Raw genomic sequence first — 20,366 nt, forward strand, 5'->3', positions numbered from 1 at the left:
TAGGAGACTTTAATGGGAAGGAACTTTAATACAACTAGGAAACAATACAGGAAAGGCAAAGAGTCTAGTTTCTAAATCAAGCACCCAAAGTTACCCGTCCCCTCGTGGGTAAAAGTCCATCCAAATGGGATAGGCCCAGAGCAAGGCCCCAAAGCCTGCCATGAGTCTAAAGCACCTTCCAGTGGGGACCCACAGCAAAGGGTCAGAAACAGACAAGCCCAGAAGGAAAAGAGCAAAATCAACATCAAGATAAAAGCTGCCATTGTCACCTCCCCACAGGTCTCACCCACATCTGTGTCACCCAGTCCACGACCAAAAGACAAGCGCAGTTTCTTCACATGTCTCTAGGCTCCATGCGCCTCCTCCAGGTCTCCTGGCTCCATCCTGCTTCCTTCCTCAGTCTCTTCTGCAGCTTCTCCTCCTGCTCAGCTCCACCCTCCCTTGGGTGGGGCAGGGAACGTGGAACCTCCCCCTTTCCTGGGGACCACCCTGTTACAGTTCCAGCTGAACCAAGTATGAGGCGTCCTTTAGGCCAAATCAGAATTGGGAGTTAGTTGGATGGGGGTTGATTGACTCCTTAAAATTCCAACTGAATATTTTGGAGTTTCTAAGTAACAATTCTTTTGAGGGCATAGTGATAATTTTTGTCCTAGCTGTTGACAGGTCTACCTTCTAGCAAATTATTGGAAGGAACATGAGAAATGTAAGTAGGGATTTTGAAGTATCAGTTAAAGGAATAAAGTTTACAGAAAAATGGCAGTTAATTTGATACCACTTCTGGATGTGTAAAGTTAATTGGCACATGCTATCAAATGCCCATTTTTGAGGTGTGTGTATACATGCAGGGGGGCTATGCAGGTGGCAGCCTGTTACCACAAACACCTGGAGATGCATGCTGTTGTTTTTTTCCCCCAGTCCTCACAAGCCTGTGAAAGGGGAGGCAGTAAAACCAGTTCCTGTTACCTGTGATGTGTGCCAGGTGGGCTCAGTATCCCTCCCCCGCAATCCTGTAACATTGACATCCTCCTAAACTTAAAAGGCAGCAGGAGTTCTTATCCCCTTTTATTTTTTTATTTTTTTTTTATAGAGGCATGTTTTTATTTATTTATTTGTTTGTTTGTTTGTTTGTTTGTTCTGTTTACACATGCACTGGGTACAGTCAGAAGTGCGGGAGGGTGAGAGAATTCACCAGAGCCAGAGCGGGAGGCAGAGCAGGCAGAAGGACCGAAGTACACTGCTGAGGGGAGCAGCGGGCGGCAGGAGAGGTCTGCGCGCCATGTGGGACCCTCCTCTGGTGGCCGGGGAGCAGCCGGGGATCGAACCGGCGCCGCAGAGGCCGCGGGCAGCTTCGCAACCCAGCGCTCAACCGCTGCGCCACCGGGGAGGCCCCTTATCCCCTTTTAGAAACATGGAGACTGGCTCTTAGAAAAGTTAACTAAGCCCCATAGGTGCCAAAAAACTTAAACTTTTCACTATTGTCCCTCGCTTTTACATTGTCCATCCAGGCTCTGAGTGAACAGATATTGAAGGAACATCTATGTATGCCGGGTACTTTTGAGTATTTTACTGAATCCCTGTGCAACCCACCATTGCCTGTTGCTCTTTTCAGCTGAAATGAATTAGCATATCTTAGAAAAAAAACAGGATGGGAGATAAGCACTTTAAATCCTCAGGGAGGTCACAGCTCCCTTTCCAAATGTGATGTGTGCTGGGGGGACAGTGGCTGCAGTTCCTGCAAGGCGAGCCTGACATCTCAGAGAATGTAAGACAAAAATGGGCACCTTTTGTGACAAATTGCATTACAAGAGCATTTTCTTCCACTGATAATCCATTAAATATGAAAATGTCACTGGTTTCCTATCATAAATGCATGTAATATTGATTAGTAGGACTAACCATTGATCTGGCATTTGCACCATCTAGATGTTAATTATGAGAAAGCAGCACATGGAAAAAAAATTTTTTTTTTTTTTTTTTGTGGGACCCTCGCTGGCAGCAGGGGAACAAACTGGTGCTGCAGAGGCTGCGGGCAGCCTCGCAGCCCAGTCAGTGCTCAACCCCTGCGCCACCAGGGGAGGCCCTGGAAATTTTTTTTAATAGTATGTAGAAATTCTTTTTTTTTTTTTTTAAGATTTATTTATGCATACCAGAGCTAGGGTACAGGCCAGAGATGCGGGGGGTGAGAGGACCCACCAGAGACAGAGTGGGGAACAAAACAGGCAGATTGACCAAAGTACACTGCTGAGGGGAGCAGCGGGCGAGTCAGGAGAGGTCTGCTGCGCCATGTGGGTTGCTCCCTGGCCGGCTGGGGATTGAACTCGCACTGCAGAGGCTAAGGCTTGCTTCATAGTGTGGTGCTTAACCCCTTGCGCCACCAGGGAGGCCCCAGCATGTGGAAATTCTAATGTAGGCAGTTAAGAAAGATGATTTGTAGATTGTTGAAAGGCCTTCAGATACTAAAATCTGAGCATCAGGGCCTCCCTGGGTGTGCAAGCGGTTAAGCGCAGCACAATGAAGTTATCAGCAACCTCTGCAGCAAGAGTTGGATCCCTGGCCGGCCAGGGAGCAACCCACATGGCGCAGCAGACCTCTCCTGTCTCCCCGCTGCTCCCCTCAGCAGTGGATTTCAATCTGCCTGTTCTGCACCCCACTCGGTCTCGGGTGAATCCTCTCACCCACCACAACTCTAGCCTGTACCCCAGCTCTTGTATGCATAAATAAATCTTTTAAAAAAATCTGAGCATCAAGGGGAAAAGGGACTGAGGTTGTCTTCAATCTTAATCCCCTTCTAACTGATCTTTGCAATCTGAGCAACTTTTTAAACATAAATCTTCTGAGGGCATTTTTTTGTTTCTGCCTTTAGTGGAAAGGTACACTTGTAGAGTCAGGAAGGAGATCTGTGTTGCCTGGGGTAGAGGTAGGAGCTGGAAATTACTGCAGACAGACCAGAGATGACATTTTGGGATGACTAAAATCTAAGTGGATTAAAGTGATGATTGCACAACTTTGTAAACGTACTAAAAATCACAGAATTGGGCCTCCCCGGTGGCGCAGCGGTTGAGCGCTGGGTTGCGAAGCTGCCCGCAGCCTCTGCGGCACCGGTTCAATCCCCGGCTGCTCCCCGGCCACCAGAGGAGGGTCCCACATGGCGCGCAGACCTCCTCTGCTGCCCGCTGCTCCCCTTAGCAGTGTACTTCAGTCCTTCTGCCTGCTCTGTTACCTGCTCTGGCTCTGGTGAATTCTCTCACCCTCCCACGCTTCTCACTGTACCCAGTGCTTGTATAAACTAAGCAAACAAACAAATAAATAAATAAAACATGCCTCTATAAAAAAAAAATGAAATTTAAAAAAAAAATCACAGAATTGTACACATCGAGGAGATGGATTTTCATGGCATGTAAGTTATACTTCAATGAAGTTAAAAAAGAAAACTCCTTTGGTTCCCCATCTCTTACCCAGTCAAGGCCCTGAGCAGTCCACCCCTCTGGCCTCTCCCAGTGTGCCCAGCCCGTCTCTTGCATGCAAACCCTTCACAGCTGGTTGCAGGTTTTTGGATGAAACCTCAGTTACCTCGATGCCTTTGCACATGTTGCCTTTCTGCCTGGGGACACTCACTGTCACTCTCATCCTGTAAGGCTCAGATTGAACTTCTCCTCTGCCAGGAAGCTTTCTCAGTGCAAATGCCCAAGGCCTGCTCATTCCTACACATGATGCTTCTCCCCAAGGCTTGGGAGCCCATAAGAAACACAAGAGGTTAAGTCGTAGCACTATGAAGCTATCCGCTGTCACTGCAGCACAAGTTCGATCCCCCACCAGGAAGCTACCCACATGACTCAACAGATCTCCCCTATCTCCCCACTGCTCCCCTCAGTAGTGTATTATAGTCAGTCTGCCTGTTCTGCTCCCCACTCTGACTCTGGTGAATCCTCTCACCTCCCGCCCCTAGCCTACTCCCCAGTTCTTGTATACATAAAATAAATAAAAGTTAATAAAAAAATTTCAAACTTAGGTGAGAGTATTGTATCACTACTCAGCATTAATTTTTTTTAAAGATTTATTAATTTATACAAGAACCAGGGTACAGGCCAGATGTGTGGGAGGGTGAGAGGATTCACCAGAGACAGAGCTGGGAGCAGAACAGGCAGACTGACTGAAATACACTGCTGAGGGGAGCAGCGGGCGAGACAGGAGAGGTCTGCTTTGCCATGTGGGATTCTTGCCGGCAGGCCAGGATTGAACCCACGCTGCAGAGACTTCGGACAGCTTTACAGTGCAGTACTCAACTGCCTACGCCACCAGGGAGGCCCTGAGTATTTATTTTTAAAGTTAATTATTTTTTTTCTGATGTCTCTTTCTTTTTTTTTAAAGATTTATTTATTTATTTATTTATTTATGCAAGCACTGAGTACAGTCAGAAGCGCCAGAGGGTGAGAGAATTCACCAGAGCCCGAGCTGGGAGCAGAGCAGGCAGAAGGACCGAAGTACACTGCTGAGGGGAGCAGCGGGCGGCAGGAGAGGTCTGCGCGCCATGCGGGACCCTCCTCTGGTGGCCAGGGAGCAGCCGGGGATCGAACCGGCGCCGCAGAGGCCGCGGGCAGCTTCGCAACCCAGCGCTCAACCGCTGCGCCACCGGGGAGGCCCTGATGTCTCTTTCTATCAAAAGATTAAAGGTGATCTTATAGGTCTCTCAGTTTCTTCCTTTTTTCTTTTTCTTTTTTTTTAAGATTTATTTATTTATACAAGCACTGGGTACAGTCAGAAGCGCAGGAGGGTGAGAGAATTCACCAGAGCCAGAGTGGGGAGCAGAACAGGCAGACTGACGAAAGACACACTGCTGAGAGGAGCAGCGGGCAGCAGGAGAGGTCTGTGCGCCATGTGGGACCCTCGCCCGGTGGCTGGGGATCGAACCGGCGCTGCAGAGGCTGCGGGCAGCTTTGCAACCCAGCACTCAACTGCTGCGCCACCGGGGAGGCCCTCAGTTTCTTCCATTCTGTAGAAACTCACTAAATCCTAAGATGGGTCCTACTTATGCAGGGACAAGTTTTGCTTCAGTTTCCAATTCGGAAGAGGTCTCCCTCTTCATAGTCCTTCAGACCCAGAGTGTCTGACCTCAGGGTCTTACATGCAGGCTAAATATCTGTAGAACTTGAGGTGGGGCTCTTGGGAGGTGGCCCCAAATACAGCACTGTCAGTTCATCAGACAATTGGTTTGTGGCCTCCTTTTTAAACTGAGATATAATTTACATATTATATAATTCACCTTTTAAAATTTTACAATTCAGTGTTTTTTAGTGTATTCACAGAGTTTTGCAACCATCACTATTATCTAATTCCAGAACATTTTCATCATGCCCAAGAAGGACCCCTGGTCCTTCACTGGCTCCCCTTCACTGGCTCCTGGCAGCACAAATCTACTTTCTGTCTCTGGATTTGCTTATTTCCATAAACAGAAGGATACATATAAGGTTTTTACTGTCTGACTTTCACTTAGCAGAGTTTTCAAATTTCATCCATGTCACATCAATTGGTACTTAATTCATTTTAATGATTATTTTTCTTTTAAAGATTTATTTATGCATTCAAGAACTGGGGTACAGGCCAGATGTGCGGCAGGTGAGAAGATTCACCAGAGACAGAGTAGGGAGCAGAATAGGTGGATCTACTCACATACACTACTGAGGGGAGCAATGGGGAGACAGGAGAGGTCTGCTGCACCATGTGGGTCACCTCCCCGGCCTGGAATTGCACTCATGCTGCAGTGGCTGTGGACAGCTTCATAGTGCTGACATTTAACCCCTTGCACCACCAGGGAGGCTCCAAGAGAGTAGGATTTTTTTTTTTTAAATTTATTTTATTTTTTATAGAGGCATGTTTTATTTATTTATTTGTTTGTTTGTTTTGTTTATACATGCACTGGGTACAGTCAGAAGTGTGGGAGGGTGAGAGAATTCACCAGAGCCAGAGCATGGAGCAGAGCAAGCAGAAGGACCGAAGTACACTGCTGAGGGGATCAGCGGGCGGCAGGAGAGGTCTGCGCGCCATGTGGGACCCTCCTCCGGTGGCCGGGGAGCAGCTGGGGATCGAACCGGCGCCTCAGAGGCCGCGGGCAGCTTCGCAACCCAGCGCTCAACCGCTGCGCCACCGGGGAGGCCCAAGAGAGTAGGATTTTTTAAAGATTTATTTTATTTATTAATGTATACAATAACTGGGGTGCAGGCCAGAGGTATGTGTGGGGTGAGAGGATTCACCAGAGACAGAGTGGGGAGCAGAACAGGCAGAGCTGCTTAAATACACTGCTGAGGGGAGCAGTGGGCGAGACGAGAGGTCTGCTGCACCGTATGGGTACCTCCCTGGCTGGGGATTGAACTCGTGCTGTGGATAGCTTCATAGTGCTGAGACTTAACCCCTTGCACCACTAGGGAGGCCCCTGGGAGAGCAGGATTTCTAAGCAACGCTAGGACTTCTGATCCTTGAACATGTTTTTATTTACTTAAGCCTTTACTTTTTCAGTGTTTTGTAGGTTTGTTGTAAGTTTTGTATTTCTTTTGTTAAGTTACTCCTAATTATTTATACATACAGATTTAATATTTACTGTTTGTATATATCTATATCTTTTTTTAATAGAGGCATGTTTATTTATTAATTTATTTATTTTATTGTTTATACATGCACTGGGTACAGTCAGAAGCGTGGGAGGGTGAGAGAACCCACCAGAGCCAGAGCGGGGAGCAGAGCAGGCAGAAGGACCGAAGCACACTGCTGAGGGGAGCAGCGGGCGGCAGGAGAGGTCTGCGCGCCATGTGGGACCCTCCTCTGGTGGCCGAGGAGCAGCCGGGGATTGAACCGGCACCATGGAGGCCGCGGGCAGCTTCACAACCCAGCACTCAACCGCTGCGCCACCGGGGGGAGGCCCTATATCTATATATATCTTTATCTGTTGTTGGCGTGTGTGCTCTTGAAGCAGGGCGACCTCACCCTGCACTTACCAGCCCAGGCGCCATCTGTGCGGTCAGCTCCTGGGTTGTGAGATCAGAAGCCCGGGGAGCTTATCTTTTGAGTCCTGTTCTTTTTATTTATTTATTTATTTTTTTTTAATTTTTTTTTTAATAGAGGCATGTTTTATTTATTTATTTGTTTGTTTGTTTGTTTGTTTATACATGCACTGGGTACAGTCAGAAGCGCGGGAGGGTGAGAGAATTCACCGGAGCCAGAGCGGGGAGCAGAGCAGGCAGAAGGACCGAAGTACACTGCTGAGGGGAGCAGCGGACGGCAGGAGAGGTCTGCGCACCATGTGGGACCCTCCTCCGGTGGCCAGGGAGCAGCCGGGGATCGAACCGGCGCCGCAGCGGCTGCGGGCAGCTTCGCAACCCAGCGGTCAACCGCTGCGCCACCAGGGAGGCCCTGAGTCCTGTTCTTTTTAGTTTTAATTTGCCGAGAGTAGGATTCTTGGGTCATACATATTTGTTAGCTCCTGGCCAACACTAGAGCTTCTCTGTAGTAAGAGAGAGAAAAAAGCTATGAAGAAAGGTCTTGGAGTTCAGCCGACTTCGGTTTTCTGGTAAGCTTGTCACTGACTGATCTCGAGCAAGTCGCTTCACCTGAGCAGCCGTCTTCTCCGTTGAGATTGTTTTTTTTTGTAAACAAGTGGAAGCACCTGGAATACTGGCCTCTGGGCCCTTTCCTAGACTTTTCATTGTGAACATTTTCAAACACACTGGACTCACTTGTATACTCCTGATAGTAACCTTAATCTTTCCCCACCCGAGGACCACCTCTGGCCTGAGTATGGTGGGTTTTAAAAAAATCTCCCCATTTAATTTTCTCTCCCCTGCCCTCTTCTTGCAACAATGCAGCAGCAATGTCTATGACTCCATCTTAGTTAACTTACCAGAGGCTGAGTTATGGTAACTGCGAGTTTACTGCATAGAAATAGGTAAACATTCTTAAGTATTTCCCTTTGGGGACTCAAATCATTTGAGGGGCTCCAGTCCTAGGTTGCAGAATGGGGCTCTTTCTTGTCCAGGCACTCTCCACCTTCTATAATCCTTGTCTCAGTCAAATCTGTTTTTCCAGGGCCTCCCTGGTGGCACAAGGGGTTAAGACGCAGCACTATGAAGCTATTTGCAGCCACTGCAGCACAAGTTCCATCCCCGGCTGGGGAGCTACCCACATGGCGCAGCAGACCTCTCCTGTCTCCCCACTGGTCCTCTCAGCAGTGCATTTCAATCTGCCTGTTTTGTTTCCTGCTGTCTCTGGTGAATCCTCTCAACCCCCCACCCCTCTGGCCTGTACCCCAGCTCTTGTATGCATAAATAAAATCTTTTTTTTTTTTTTATAGAGGCATGTTTTTATTTATTTATTTATTTATTTGCTTGTTTGCTTGTTTTGTTTATACATGCACTGGGTACAGTCAGAAGCGCGGGAGGGTGAGAGAATTCACCAGAGCCAGAGCGGGGAGCAGAACAGGCAGATGGACCGAAGTCCACTGCTGAGGGGAGCAGCGGGCGGCAGGAGAGGTCTGCGCGCCATGCGGGACCCTCCTCCGGTGGCCGGGGAGCAGCCGGGGATCGAACCGGCGCCGCCGAGGCCGCGGGCAGCTTCGCAACCCAGCGCTCAACCGCTGCGCCACCGGGGAGGCCCCATAAATAAAATCTTAAAAATGTTTTTCCAAACAGAATCTGGTTCTTCAGCCTCCTGGGTGCGGCACCTCTTCACTCCTCTCCACCTTTTCCAGTTCCCAACCCCATCCCCTCTCATAGTTTAAAATACAATTTTTCGGGTCTCCCTGGTGGCGCAGCGGGTTGAGCGCAGCGCTATGAAGCTGTTCGAGCCTCTGCAGTGCAGGTTCGATCCCGGCCGGCCATGGAGATGCCCACATGGTGCAGACCTCTCCTGTCTCGCCTGCTACTCCCCTCAGCAGCTTATTTCAGTCAGTCTGCCTGTCCTTTCACCCCAGTTCTTGTATAAATAAATCTTTAAAAAAAAATACAATTTTTTTTTATTTTATTTATTTGTTCGTTCGTTTTTCATTTATACATGCACTGGGTACAGTCAGAAGCGCGGGAGGGTGAGAGAATTCACCAGAGCCAGAGCGGGGAGCAGAACAGGCAGAAGGACCGAAGCACACTGCTGAGGGGAGCAGCGGGCGGCAGGAGAGGTCTGCGCGCCCTGTGGGACCCTCCTCTGGTGGCCGGGGAGCAGCCGGGGATCGAACCGGCGCCGCAGAGTCCGCAGGCAGCTTCGCAACCCAGCGCTCAACCGCTGCGCCACCGGGGAGGCCCAAAAAATACAATTTTTCCAGGAACTTTCTCAGTTCCCACCAAAGCTTCTCCCTTATTCCATCTGCCTCATGACTGTATCACTTTTTATTTATTGAGTAGAACTGGGGTGTAGGCCAGAGGTGGGGATGAGAAGATTCTCCAGAGAGGGCAGGGAGCAGAACAGGTGGATCCACTGAAATGCAGTGCTGAGGGGAGCAATGGGGAGACAGGCATGGTCTGCTGCACCATGTGGGTCTGCTCCTGGCCAGAGACAGAACAGGCCATAGCTGTGAAAGGGTGTGAAAGGGTGCTGAGCCTTAACCCCTAGGCCACCGGGGGGGGGCGCATGACTATACCCATTACCTCTTGCTCTTTGCTGACATCCCCTCTCCTCTAGACTTGAAGCTGGCCGGCTTAGGGGAGGGCTGCATCTTGTCCTCTGTGCACTGCCTGGCCGCTCAGCTCACCTGTTACTCCACTGACCTGAGACAGCTGGAAGTGGACACATTTTCTAGGCGGGCTCTCTGTAAGGTGTACGCAGGTTCACTTCACATTAATGGGCAATCTTTGTTGGGACAGAGTAGGCTTGTAAATGTAGCTACTTCAAGAGGATTTTCTTAAAGCCCTCAGTGGACTGTTACTGTGAAGCGCTGACAAAAACCAGGAACATGAAAGCCACATGAAAGCCGCTGTCTTCTTCCCGTGGTTAACGCTTGTTCAGAGTCAGGGCCAGTCCGAAGGCCAGCAAGTGCTCCATTCTCTTCACACCTGGCACATTACTGGGCCTTGTCTCCTCAGAGCTCCAGCTTTTCTCTACATACTTGATGCGCCCAGCTGACCTCCTGGTTGGCAGGTAGCGAAAAACGCCCAGGAAAGTGCTGGTTTCCCGAGCACAACCTGTATCCCAGGCAGGTGTCACTCCTCTGTATTCATTCTCACCTGTGAAGTGAGGGCCACCAGCAGGTCATGAGGTCTCATATCAAGTTGTTAAAAGCTACGACCAAATTGAATTGACATGCAGTTGGTACTTGTGGCTTCCCCTGAATTTTGGGAAAGTGATCACAATCGATTTGTAAACTTACCTGATAAAGTTAGGGAGGCTGCTCACTAGTGCTTTTCTGTCCTGAATCCTACACAACAGGTGTATTAACTGATGCCTTCTAAGACAAAGACGTGACGCCAACAAGTGAAACAAAATCCACGTGTCTGTCTCACACAGTTTATTTAACAATAGGTAATAAGAAATCAAATTTAACAGTCTATACAGTGATCCAAAGTTCATATTTATAAGTAATCAACTTTAATAGCATGATTTACACGGCCAGCTTCTTCTTCAAGTTTTACAGAAAGTGTGTATTTGCGTGAGAGCACATCAAGGAAGATGCAAACAAGCAAAAAGTATCCTCGAAGACTTGTTGCATTTTAAAATTACTTCAGCAGAATTATTATTGTTTTTTTTTCATTTTTTTCTTGTTAGATGTAAAAATAACGAAAGAAACTTCTTCGCAGAAACAGAACTGCAATATATAATACATCAATTTGGCAGCTGCCCCTGTATATTTTGAAAAACTCATTTTCTTGCCAGATGTACAAATTATTTTAATACTTGAAGTTTTAACGCTGACTTAAGGAATAGAAAATTTTCTAGAACACAAAAGTAAGCCTGGAGGGGAACAGGAATTTTTCTTACATTTTTAAAAGAACATCTTTGTACCCAGAGAAAAAAACTGGTATTTTAATATATATTTATATATATTTATATATATATATATAGAATGTAATTTTAAAGTAACATTAACCCCTTTTGTCCTCTGGTTTTAGAAATGTTCTTTTTTAACTCTTACATAAAGTGAGGAAAATAGGGAAAAATGTCAACCATCTGCACCAGTAAATAATAACTATTAATATTACATATTTTCATTAATTTAAAAAAAATAATAAAACCTATTAGAGGTGCAAGGCAGGTGCATTTGGTTGGCTCACAGACCTCAGCCTCCTACCAGTGCACACTTGAACCACACACACAAGGGAGAAAAAAAGGCTGGTGGGAACCAGCCATAACAAAAATATATTCTTTGTATTCTATTATCCCTCAGGTTCATTTTGCATGTCTGCTTTAAACCACAAACAGCAACTGCAAAGTTCTTATGTGTTCCAAGGAAAATTGTCTTTTAGGGTAAGAAAGATTCAAAAAAATTGTTTTCAGTACAAAAAGTTCTTGTTAAGAGAAAATAATTTTTTTGCTCCCAAAATACTACAAGGTGTCTCTAGTGTATGTCTAGTGTACTCTGTGAGAGGTTTGCATTCAAGTCTGAGTTATCGGTGCTGAGTCCCAGGTCTGTGGCACTTGCACCATGGAGGTTTGCCATGCCTGGATTGCTAGCGAGCTGAGAAAGCATCGAATTCTGGTCTGGGCTGGCAAAATGTCCTTGTTCCATGGGGTTGGCTTGGGCAGCTACCAGTCCAGGATGTGGGGAACTGGTCTGTGGGGAAACGTGGTGCGGTGAAGGCTGAGGTTGCATCCTCGGGGAAGGGCTGGAGTGGGGGGGCTGGGACTGTGGCCGTGGAGAGGGGACGGGTTGAGGAGAACGCACTTGATTGGAAAGAGAAGAAGGGATCTGCTGGCCTTGTAGGTGTGGGGACTGGGCCTGATTTGGGAGCATATGCTGCTGGGGACTCATAGGGTTGGGCTGAGCAGGGGACCCCATCTGTGGTTGAAGGAGTCGCTGCTGATAGGCCTGCAAACTGGCTCCTGGTTCTGCCCCCAAGGCCTGCGGGAGCTGGCCCATCTGTCCCATGTTCCCTTGTTGCATCTGTTGCATGTGATGCTGCATCCGCTGCTGCTGCTGCTGCTGCTGCTGCTGTGGTGGTGGAGGCGGGTAGCCAACTCCCTGGGGCTGCTGGAACTGGTTATGGTTGGCCATTCCGGGACCAATTCCTGGCCCTGCTCCCTGTTGCTGCTGCTGTTGCATGAGCTGCTGTCGCCTCAGGATGTCTCGGAACTGTGAAGGCATGGTGTTGTGATTCATGTTCATTTGCTGCGCTTGGGGGCTCATCCCTCCCATGGGTGGCTGGAGTTGTTGCTGTGGTTGCTGCTGGGGCAAGCCAGCCCTCTGGACACCCGCTTGCATGGGATTGATGTTCTGCATGGCTGGACTGGAGTGGACGCCCTGTTGAACTGGCATGGCAGGTGGCTGTAGCCCAGGCTGGCCTGGGGGCATACCAGGTTGCCCAGGGAGGGGTGGGTTAGAGTTGGCATATTTGGCAGCCCGCTGCTTGATGAATGCAGCCAACAGCTGGGGGTTGGCGTGAAGGATACTAAGCACCTGTTGCTGCTGTAGGGGAGAGCTAGGAGACCTGAGAGTCCGCAAAAGGTTTTGTAAGGCTTGTTGAGACACAGTGCCTGGTTTGAGAGGGCTCACACCTACCTGGCCCAATCCAGGTTGGGGAGCCATGTTCAAGGGCTGACCATGCTGGGCCACTGACATCATGGCTGGCCTTGGCATCCCAGATGGTAGTTGCTGGGGCTGAGGCATTCCTCCTTGGGCCCATGGTGGCTGTTGTTGCATCCCTGTAGGCCCCATCCCTGGCTCCAAATGTCCACTGGGACCTCTGGCCATGGGGGGTGGGTTCATACCCATGGGGGTCATTGGAGTCATCTGGGGCATCTGGTGCTGGATTGGCCTTTGAAAAATTTGCACATGGGCCATCTGGCGCTGTGTCTCAGCTGCCCTCTGAATCTGCATCGCCATTTCCACTGCTGCAGGTGGGGGCCCAGGAAGGGGTTGCTGAGCAGTCTGAGGGGGAGTTGGAGGGGTCACCTGGCCTGCAGCCTTACCCTGGGACACAGGGCCGGGACCTTGAGTCCTGGGCATGTAGGGTGGCATGCTGTTGGGAGGGGTGGGCTGGGGCTGAGAAGGAGGCTGAGGCTGGGGTGTCTGGGGGGTGGTTGGCTGTTGGCCTGTCGGCGTGGTTGGAGTGGCAGGAGTTGGGGAGGGCAAGCCCTGCTGCTGCCCCACCACACCAGTCCGCTGCATGCTGGCCATCCTCCTACGAAGCATCTGGGCCTGCTGGAGCCGGTGCTGGAGCTGCTGCTGCCGGAGCTTTTGCTTGATGTTGAGACAGAATGGCACAGGGCACTTGTTCTCCTGGCAGTGCTTGGCATGGTAGCAGCAGAGAGCAATGAGCTGCTTGCAGATGGGGCACCCTCCATTGGTTTTCCGCTTGCACCCCTTAGTATGCTGCACAACCCGCTTCATCTTCTGGCAGGAAGGCAGGGAGCAGTTGGCATTTCGGCACTGGCAGGCATGGACCAGAGACTGGATGCAGCGCTGGATGCTCAGGCGGCGCGAGTCTCCTGGGCTCTGGGTGGCCGCCGCCTGCTGGTTGTTACTTTCATCATCCAAACCGAGACCCAGTTTTTCCATTTTGTGTTCATGGTTTTTAGTGTTATAGCAGGTGATACACAAATCATAATCCTGGGGAAGGGAGGGGAGAGAAAAGCACAAGTGTAAGTCAACTTCCCAAGACTAAATTAGCCTCTTTAGCTCCAGCACTCAAATACGGGGCCAGGCCCCTCCCACCTAATCCTGCTCCTCACCAGGAGCACTGGAGCCCAGGAAGGGCTCATAGGTCTGACACGTCTATTTGCATGGCCGTTCAGGTAATTGGACCAGCCCCCTCCCCACCTTGCCTCCCCACCCCGGTGGCTACCTCGCAGACAGTGCAGTGCCAGCGCGTCTCCACGTGGTGCTTGCACTCATTGCAGGTGTAGACGAAGCGGTCCTGGCTCTGGGTGTGCAACTCCACCAGCATGCACATGGTGGACCACTGGGCTCTCCGAAGTGAAGAAAACTCCAGGTGCTTGTCCCTTGCGAGGGTGAGAAAGGCATCCCGCCCATCCATCAGGTCGCAGGGGATGAGGGGGTCAGGATCAATGATGGGAGGCAGGGAGTTGGCAGTAGGGCTGGCGATGAGACGAATCACAAAGAAGACCTGCAAAACAGACAGTCTTGTAGACTCTGGAGCTGGAGTCCCAGTGGTGCTCCAGAGCTGGGCAGGATACTGTGAATACTCGAGTTGTTTCACTACCAGGCCGTAAGGTTAAGACAGAACTTTCCGGGCCTCCCCGGTGGCGCAGCGGTTGAGCGCTGGGTTGCGAAGCTGCCTGCGGCCTCTGCGGCGCCAGTTCAATCCCCGGCTGCTCCCCGGCCACCAGAGGAGGGTCCCACATGGCGCGCAGACCTCTCCTGCCGCCCGCTGCTCCCCTCAGCAGTATACTTCGGTCCTTCTGCCTGCTCTGCTCCCCGCTCTGGCTCTGGTGAATTCTCTCACCCTCCCGCGCTTCTGACTGTACCCAGTGCATGTATAAACAAAACAAACAAACAAACCAGCAAACAAATAAATAAAGCATGCCTCTATTAAAAAAAAAAAAAAAAAGACAGAACTTTCCTGCTTCGCGTAACTCTGGTCTTTTCTTTGGGATTGGCTACAATGGGAGACACAACCTTTTTTTCCCTTCACCCTACCCCATCTAATAAGTCCTTCAAAACAAGACTGGCCTCGGTGAGGTACAGCACATGCACAGTGGACTTCTGCCACAAAGTCCCCACACAAAGACGCGGTCCATCATTTTATGGATCTAACCTCAGGGAAACTTATCAACAACAGCCTTGGACTCTTCAACTAAACGGCTACATCACAAAAGTAACAAGGCTGGGAACTGAGAGACACAATGCAAAAACCCTGACCGGTACACGAGGACCAGCCAATAGGCAGTGGCTCTGGGTCCTATCTTCTGCGTGTGAAACCACAGTGTTATGCAAAGGATGACTTCTTTCTCAGAAGGCGTGTGCTGAATTAGAGATAAAGAAAATGTGGCAAGATATTCACAACTGGTGAATCTGAAAGGCTGCGAGAGGGGGACTCTATGCAACTTCTCTATAAGTTTGGGGGAGTGGGGAGTTGGTATGGAAGGAGGATAGAAACAAAACTTCCTAAGTCCTTGCTGTGTAAACAGCAAATTTTTGTCCATTCTGTTGTTTGAAAACTTACAACCATGAATTCCTGTATCAGTGTAAAGCATGCAAGAAGCCCTGGTATTTATGTATTTGAAATCAGTACATAAACTATACAGCTTTATCATTAAAATATAAAATGGGGCCTCCCTGGTGGCACAGGGGTTAAAGTCTCAGCACTACAAAGCTGTCTGTAGCCCCTGCAGCATGAGTTCGATCCCTGGCCAGGGAGCAATCCACACAGCACAGCAGACTTCTCCTGACTCACCCACTGCTCCCCTCAGCAGTGTGTTTCAGTCAGTCTACCTGTTCTGTTCCCCACTCTGTCTCTGGTGAATCTTCTCACCCCCCGCATATCTCTGGCCTGTACCCCAGTTCTTGTATGCATAAATAAATAAAATAAATCTTAAAAAAATAAAAAAAGGCACTTTCAGGAGAGCAGGAGCATGTGAGACACTGCGTGTCACTAACTATATTAAGATTGAAAGTCTGTGAAACTGGCAACGATATCTGCAATGTAACTGGGCAGCAATGTTTGCATAAAACAAGTGTCTTTTAAGTTAAGACAGGCTTCTAGAAAAGGCACATAGGAGGAGAGAGTACACACTGAATAGTGTCACACATAAAACATGGAAAGTTAATTAAAAGTTTTCAACTCTGGGCCTCCCCTGGTGGCGCGCGGTTGAGCGCTGGGTTGTGAAGCTGCCTGCGGCCTCTGCAGCGCCGGTTCGATCCCCAGCTGCTCCCAGGTCACCGGAAGAGGGTCCCACATGACGCACAGACCTCTCCTGCCACCCGCTGCTCCCCTCAGCAGTGTGCCTCGGTCCTTCTGCATGCTCTGCTCCCGGCTCTGGCTCTGGTGAATTCTCTCACCCTCCCGCGCTTCTGACTATACCCAGTGCTTGGATAAATAAATAAATAAATGTTAAAAAAAAAAGTTATCAACTTTGTAATACTGGATTTAAGATTCTGGCTCAAAGAAATAAAGCAAGAAAGAGCATTTGGAAAAGGTGATGCACTGGGAAGTACTTACTCTAACAAGTGGGAAATGCCGGTAACAACCCAGTCAAAAAGGCAAAGAGAACCACCAGCAACTGCCCCTTCACTGCAGCCCACTCTCCAGTAAGAACCGCCAAGAGGCATCTTGGATCTGTGTGCCTTAGATCCTAATTCCTAAGAGGTGACTAGCCATCTCTTCTTCATAATAAACAAAGCCATAGAATGCATCCTCAATTTACATCAACCTATTAAAATATATTCAAAGGACATTTCCCAATTGGTCTTTCATGCTAGAAAAAAGTTAAAATATTGCTCGAAGAAGCTAGTTAACTCTTAAATAAGACACACAGAGAACTCTGGAACCTTCCATTTCACTAGCATGGTTGAGGTGATTGGTATTAGGTTATCTCGCTGACCTTATAAGGTTCTTCAAGCTTAAACAAAAAAAGAATGGGGCCTCCCTGGTGGCACATGGGGTTAAGACACAACCTATGAAGCTATCTGCAGCCACTGCAGCGCAAGTTCAATCCCCGGCCAGGAGCATCCCACATGGTGCAGCAGACCTCTTCTGACTCGCCCGCTGCTCCCCTCAGCAGTGTATTTCAGTCTGCCTGTTCTTTTCTCCACTCTGTCTCTGGTGAATCCTTTAACCCTCCACACCTCTGGCCTGTACCTCAGTTCTTATATGCATAAACAAATGAATCTTTAAAATAAAAAAAAAATAAAAAAGGAATGGAAAAGATAATTTGAACATGTTTACAGATAGGCATAACTATAGTAACTAACTGTAGAGAAGAGTTCTGATTAACTATTTCTCTCCCAGGGAGACTTAATCCATTTAGCTGTAAATTCCATACCTAAAACTAAGCCTTCATTTCTTCCCGATACAATAGCTACTTTCTGTAAGTTTATGTCTATAGAGTCAAACTGAAATTAAATAAAACTTAATTACATAAGATACCCTTCAAGATTCCTCATCTTACAATGATGTCTGAAGGAAATAAAAACCCCAACACACCCAGTTATATTCCCTAACTACCTCCAACAAACAAGCAATTTAGATAATGAAGTATTTCAAAATTTAAACTTCTCTGAAAAGGGCTGACAAGTGCATACGTATCAACTTTTCTCCCAATTCACTTTAGGAAGACAATCAGTATTTTCATTTGTCTTTTTCAAAGTGCACTGCCGGGGCCTCTCAGGTGGCGCAGCGGTTGAGCGCTGGGTTGCGAAGCTGCCCGCAGCCTCTGCAGCATCGGTTTGATCCCCGGCTGCTCCCCAGCCACCGGAGGAGGGTCCCACATGGCGCGCAGACCTCTCCTGCTGCCCGCTGCTCCCCTCAGCAGTGTACTTCGATCCTTCTGCCTGCTCTGCTCCCCGCTCTGGCTCTGGTGAATTCTCTTACCCTCCCGCGCTTCTGTCTGTACCCAGTGCTTGTATAAACAAACAAACAAAATAAATAAATCTTTAAAAAAACAAAAACAAAAAAAACCAAAGTCACTGCAGACAAACCAGAATGTCCAAGAGAGTTCTAAGGAATTTGATTTATAACAACAAATGAACAGATACAAACAGCAGGACTACACAAACTAGTACTTTAACATTGTAAGACAACTCCACATCATCTAGATTTATGGCACAGGCCAACCTTAACATTTCCTGCTCTTACCACCTTCTTATCACTGAATTGATTTCTTCCTCCTCAATTTCAGACAGTTTGATGCCTGTCTCCCAAATGCCAACACCAGTGGGCAGTGTGAGAAGAACTACCCTGCCCCAAGCGAGGTGCCACCTCACCTCCTTGTGCTTCTCCATGGTGGCATACAGTTTCTGTGAGAGGTCGTTGGAGACGTTGGGCATGCCTGGCTTCTTCTTGTTGCCCCTACTGAGGCTGCTCTTGTTTTTACTGGTTTTCTTGTTATTCTTCTTCTTAGCATTTTTGCTATCTCCCTTTGTCACCTGCAGGTTAGCACAACGGGGACAAGAAAGTGTTAAGCTTTGTAAGTAATTTGGAAGCAATACTAATGGTTAAAAGACTCTCTTTTGAAACTAGAGGACTTTCACTAACTGCTCTCTTCACTTACCCGCCCTTGATCTTCAAAGCTATCATTTACGGTAAACTGTTGGCTGAGGTTTTACACTATCTTCTGGGGTGAAGAATCCCTGCACTAAGCCCCTTTGTGAGAACAAGGGCAGCCTTGTCTGTATGACCAGAGACCCTCAGATGGGCCCACTCTACCCCAAATTTGAGGATAAGGAACAAAGAGTAGTGGCTATGCGGGAGAGTGAAGACTGCACGCAAGTGGCGTGCAAGAGACCTTGGCTTCAGTTTACTCCATTCACATTCTAGAATTTTAAGATCCTACTAGTAAAATAACCCCCAAAATCTTGAAAAAAATTCGATAAATTCAAATAAGGCTAGACAGAGTTTTTAAATAGGATATTTAAGAGTAACTTCAGTAAGTCTTACTTAATAAAGACAATTCTAGATGATTCCCCTACAAAGCCAAGTTCTGAGTGGCAGACTGATAGATTCTGGCTAAGCCTGGTTAACCAAACTGTGGTTAAGAACGGTTTAAGTCTGGAGATAATATTATGACCTCCTAGAAGATCAAAATATTCATATTTTGAACCTCTACAAAAGTAGAATTTGACACCCCTGCTATAGGTAGGTAATTCTCTATTTTTCTGTGTTTTGTTTTGTCTCAGTAAATGGTCCCCGTTACTTAAAGCCCAAGGTCCCCTTTCAAGAGGGGTCTAGCACTAACAAGGTTTGAAATCACCACAGCAGAACCACTGACTTATCTAAGCCACAATTTTTGGTCCAACTTAAGAGCTCTTCACAGATAAATGTTTTAAGATCAAGTTCAAAGTTTCAGCTCACTTCTTGATTATATGTAACAATCAGGGTAGAAAATGAAAGGAAAATGCAAAGCTCTTACATCTGTGCTCTCATTGCTGGTGTTTTCCTCTCGCTTTCTCTCTTCCTCCTCCTGTTCCAGTTCCTTAATGCTCTCTTCCAGAACATTGGGCCAGAAATCACCCTCAAAGTAAGGCAATTCCTTTGCACTTGTTAATCGATCTTCAGTAGCTTGTTTAAAAATATCCTGTGAAAACATCCATATTCAAATAGGAAATTCTAATTAAAAAAAATAAAAGCATTTACAGAAGTGGCATTCATAGAACACTGTATTTGTGCAGTTTCTGGCTTGGGGCAGCACTCCCTCTGCCTACCTGTGCCTGTGCAGGTGCTACTTTTCACTAACTCTCTCCCTTCTGCAGGGCAGCACTTTCCTGCCTGTCCATGACCTGTCCCATGCTGGGGCTTCTCCTTACTGACCTCCCTCAGCACAGGCAGCTCTCCTCAGGGCTGCACGCCTGCGACCATGCAGGTCTCTTTTAGCAAACATGTTCCTTTCAGGGCAGCTCTTTCTGCCCACTGGTGTCTATACAAGTGTCTTTTACTCTTCTGTCCCTATCCCTAATAAACCTGCCCTTTAAATATATTAAAACAAAACAAAATGAAACAAAAACATTTTCTGAAAGGTGGCAGGGATTTTATACTAATCCCCAGGCCTGGGGAGACACTGTCATCAATAGTGAAGCGACCTGCCTGGCTTGAAGGCATTGCTTCTGGTTTTCTCTCTTCTCGATCCATGAGGATCAGGTGGATTATCTGCCTATTCATAACCAAGCTGAGAATTAACCCACTAGGCCCAGCATTAGGGGCACCAGCATTTGGCCCATGACTGCCATCATGCCTGGTGACAGAGGTTGGAGGTTGGGCACACCTGCCGATGCACCCATCCTTGGGATCTCAGCATCCCCCACTGAGAATTATGTACAATTCACCCAAATAAGAAATACTGCTAATGGTATGGTCATAAATTGACTTGCTTTGCTGCCTGGGAAAATTTTCAGTTGAGTTTTCTTCTTTCCATGAACAAAAATAAACATGAAATTTAGTAGGTAAAATTCTTATGAGATACCCTATGTTCAATGGCTATTAAGGATACATTGGGGGGGGGATTTTTTTTTTCAGGCCTCCCTGGTGGTGCAAGGGGTTAAGCACAGCACTGTGAAGCTATCT

At 48.0% G+C, this 20,366-nt stretch overlaps 1 protein-coding gene across 2 annotated transcripts in view; it reads right to left on the bottom strand.

The window, feature by feature from the left end:
• Nucleotides 1–11,527: 11,527 nt before the first annotated feature.
• Nucleotides 11,528–20,366, bottom strand: part of EP300 (EP300 lysine acetyltransferase) — a gene marked incomplete at both ends in the record, with an annotated part of 64,616 nt that continues 55,777 nt past the window's right edge. For both annotated transcript variants that reach the window (XM_084254545.1, XM_084254544.1), the window contains 4 exons: nt 11,528–13,738; nt 13,974–14,255; nt 18,074–18,235; nt 19,219–19,383. In XM_084254545.1, the coding sequence (XP_084110671.1) occupies nt 11,528–13,738; nt 13,974–14,255; nt 18,074–18,235; nt 19,219–19,383 (2,820 nt within the window). The remainder of the gene's footprint in view (nt 13,739–13,973; nt 14,256–18,073; nt 18,236–19,218; nt 19,384–20,366) is intronic.

Source organism: Talpa europaea (genome assembly GCF_964194135.1).
Source record: "Talpa europaea genome assembly, chromosome: 15".
Taxonomy (NCBI): domain Eukaryota; kingdom Metazoa; phylum Chordata; class Mammalia; order Eulipotyphla; family Talpidae; genus Talpa; species Talpa europaea.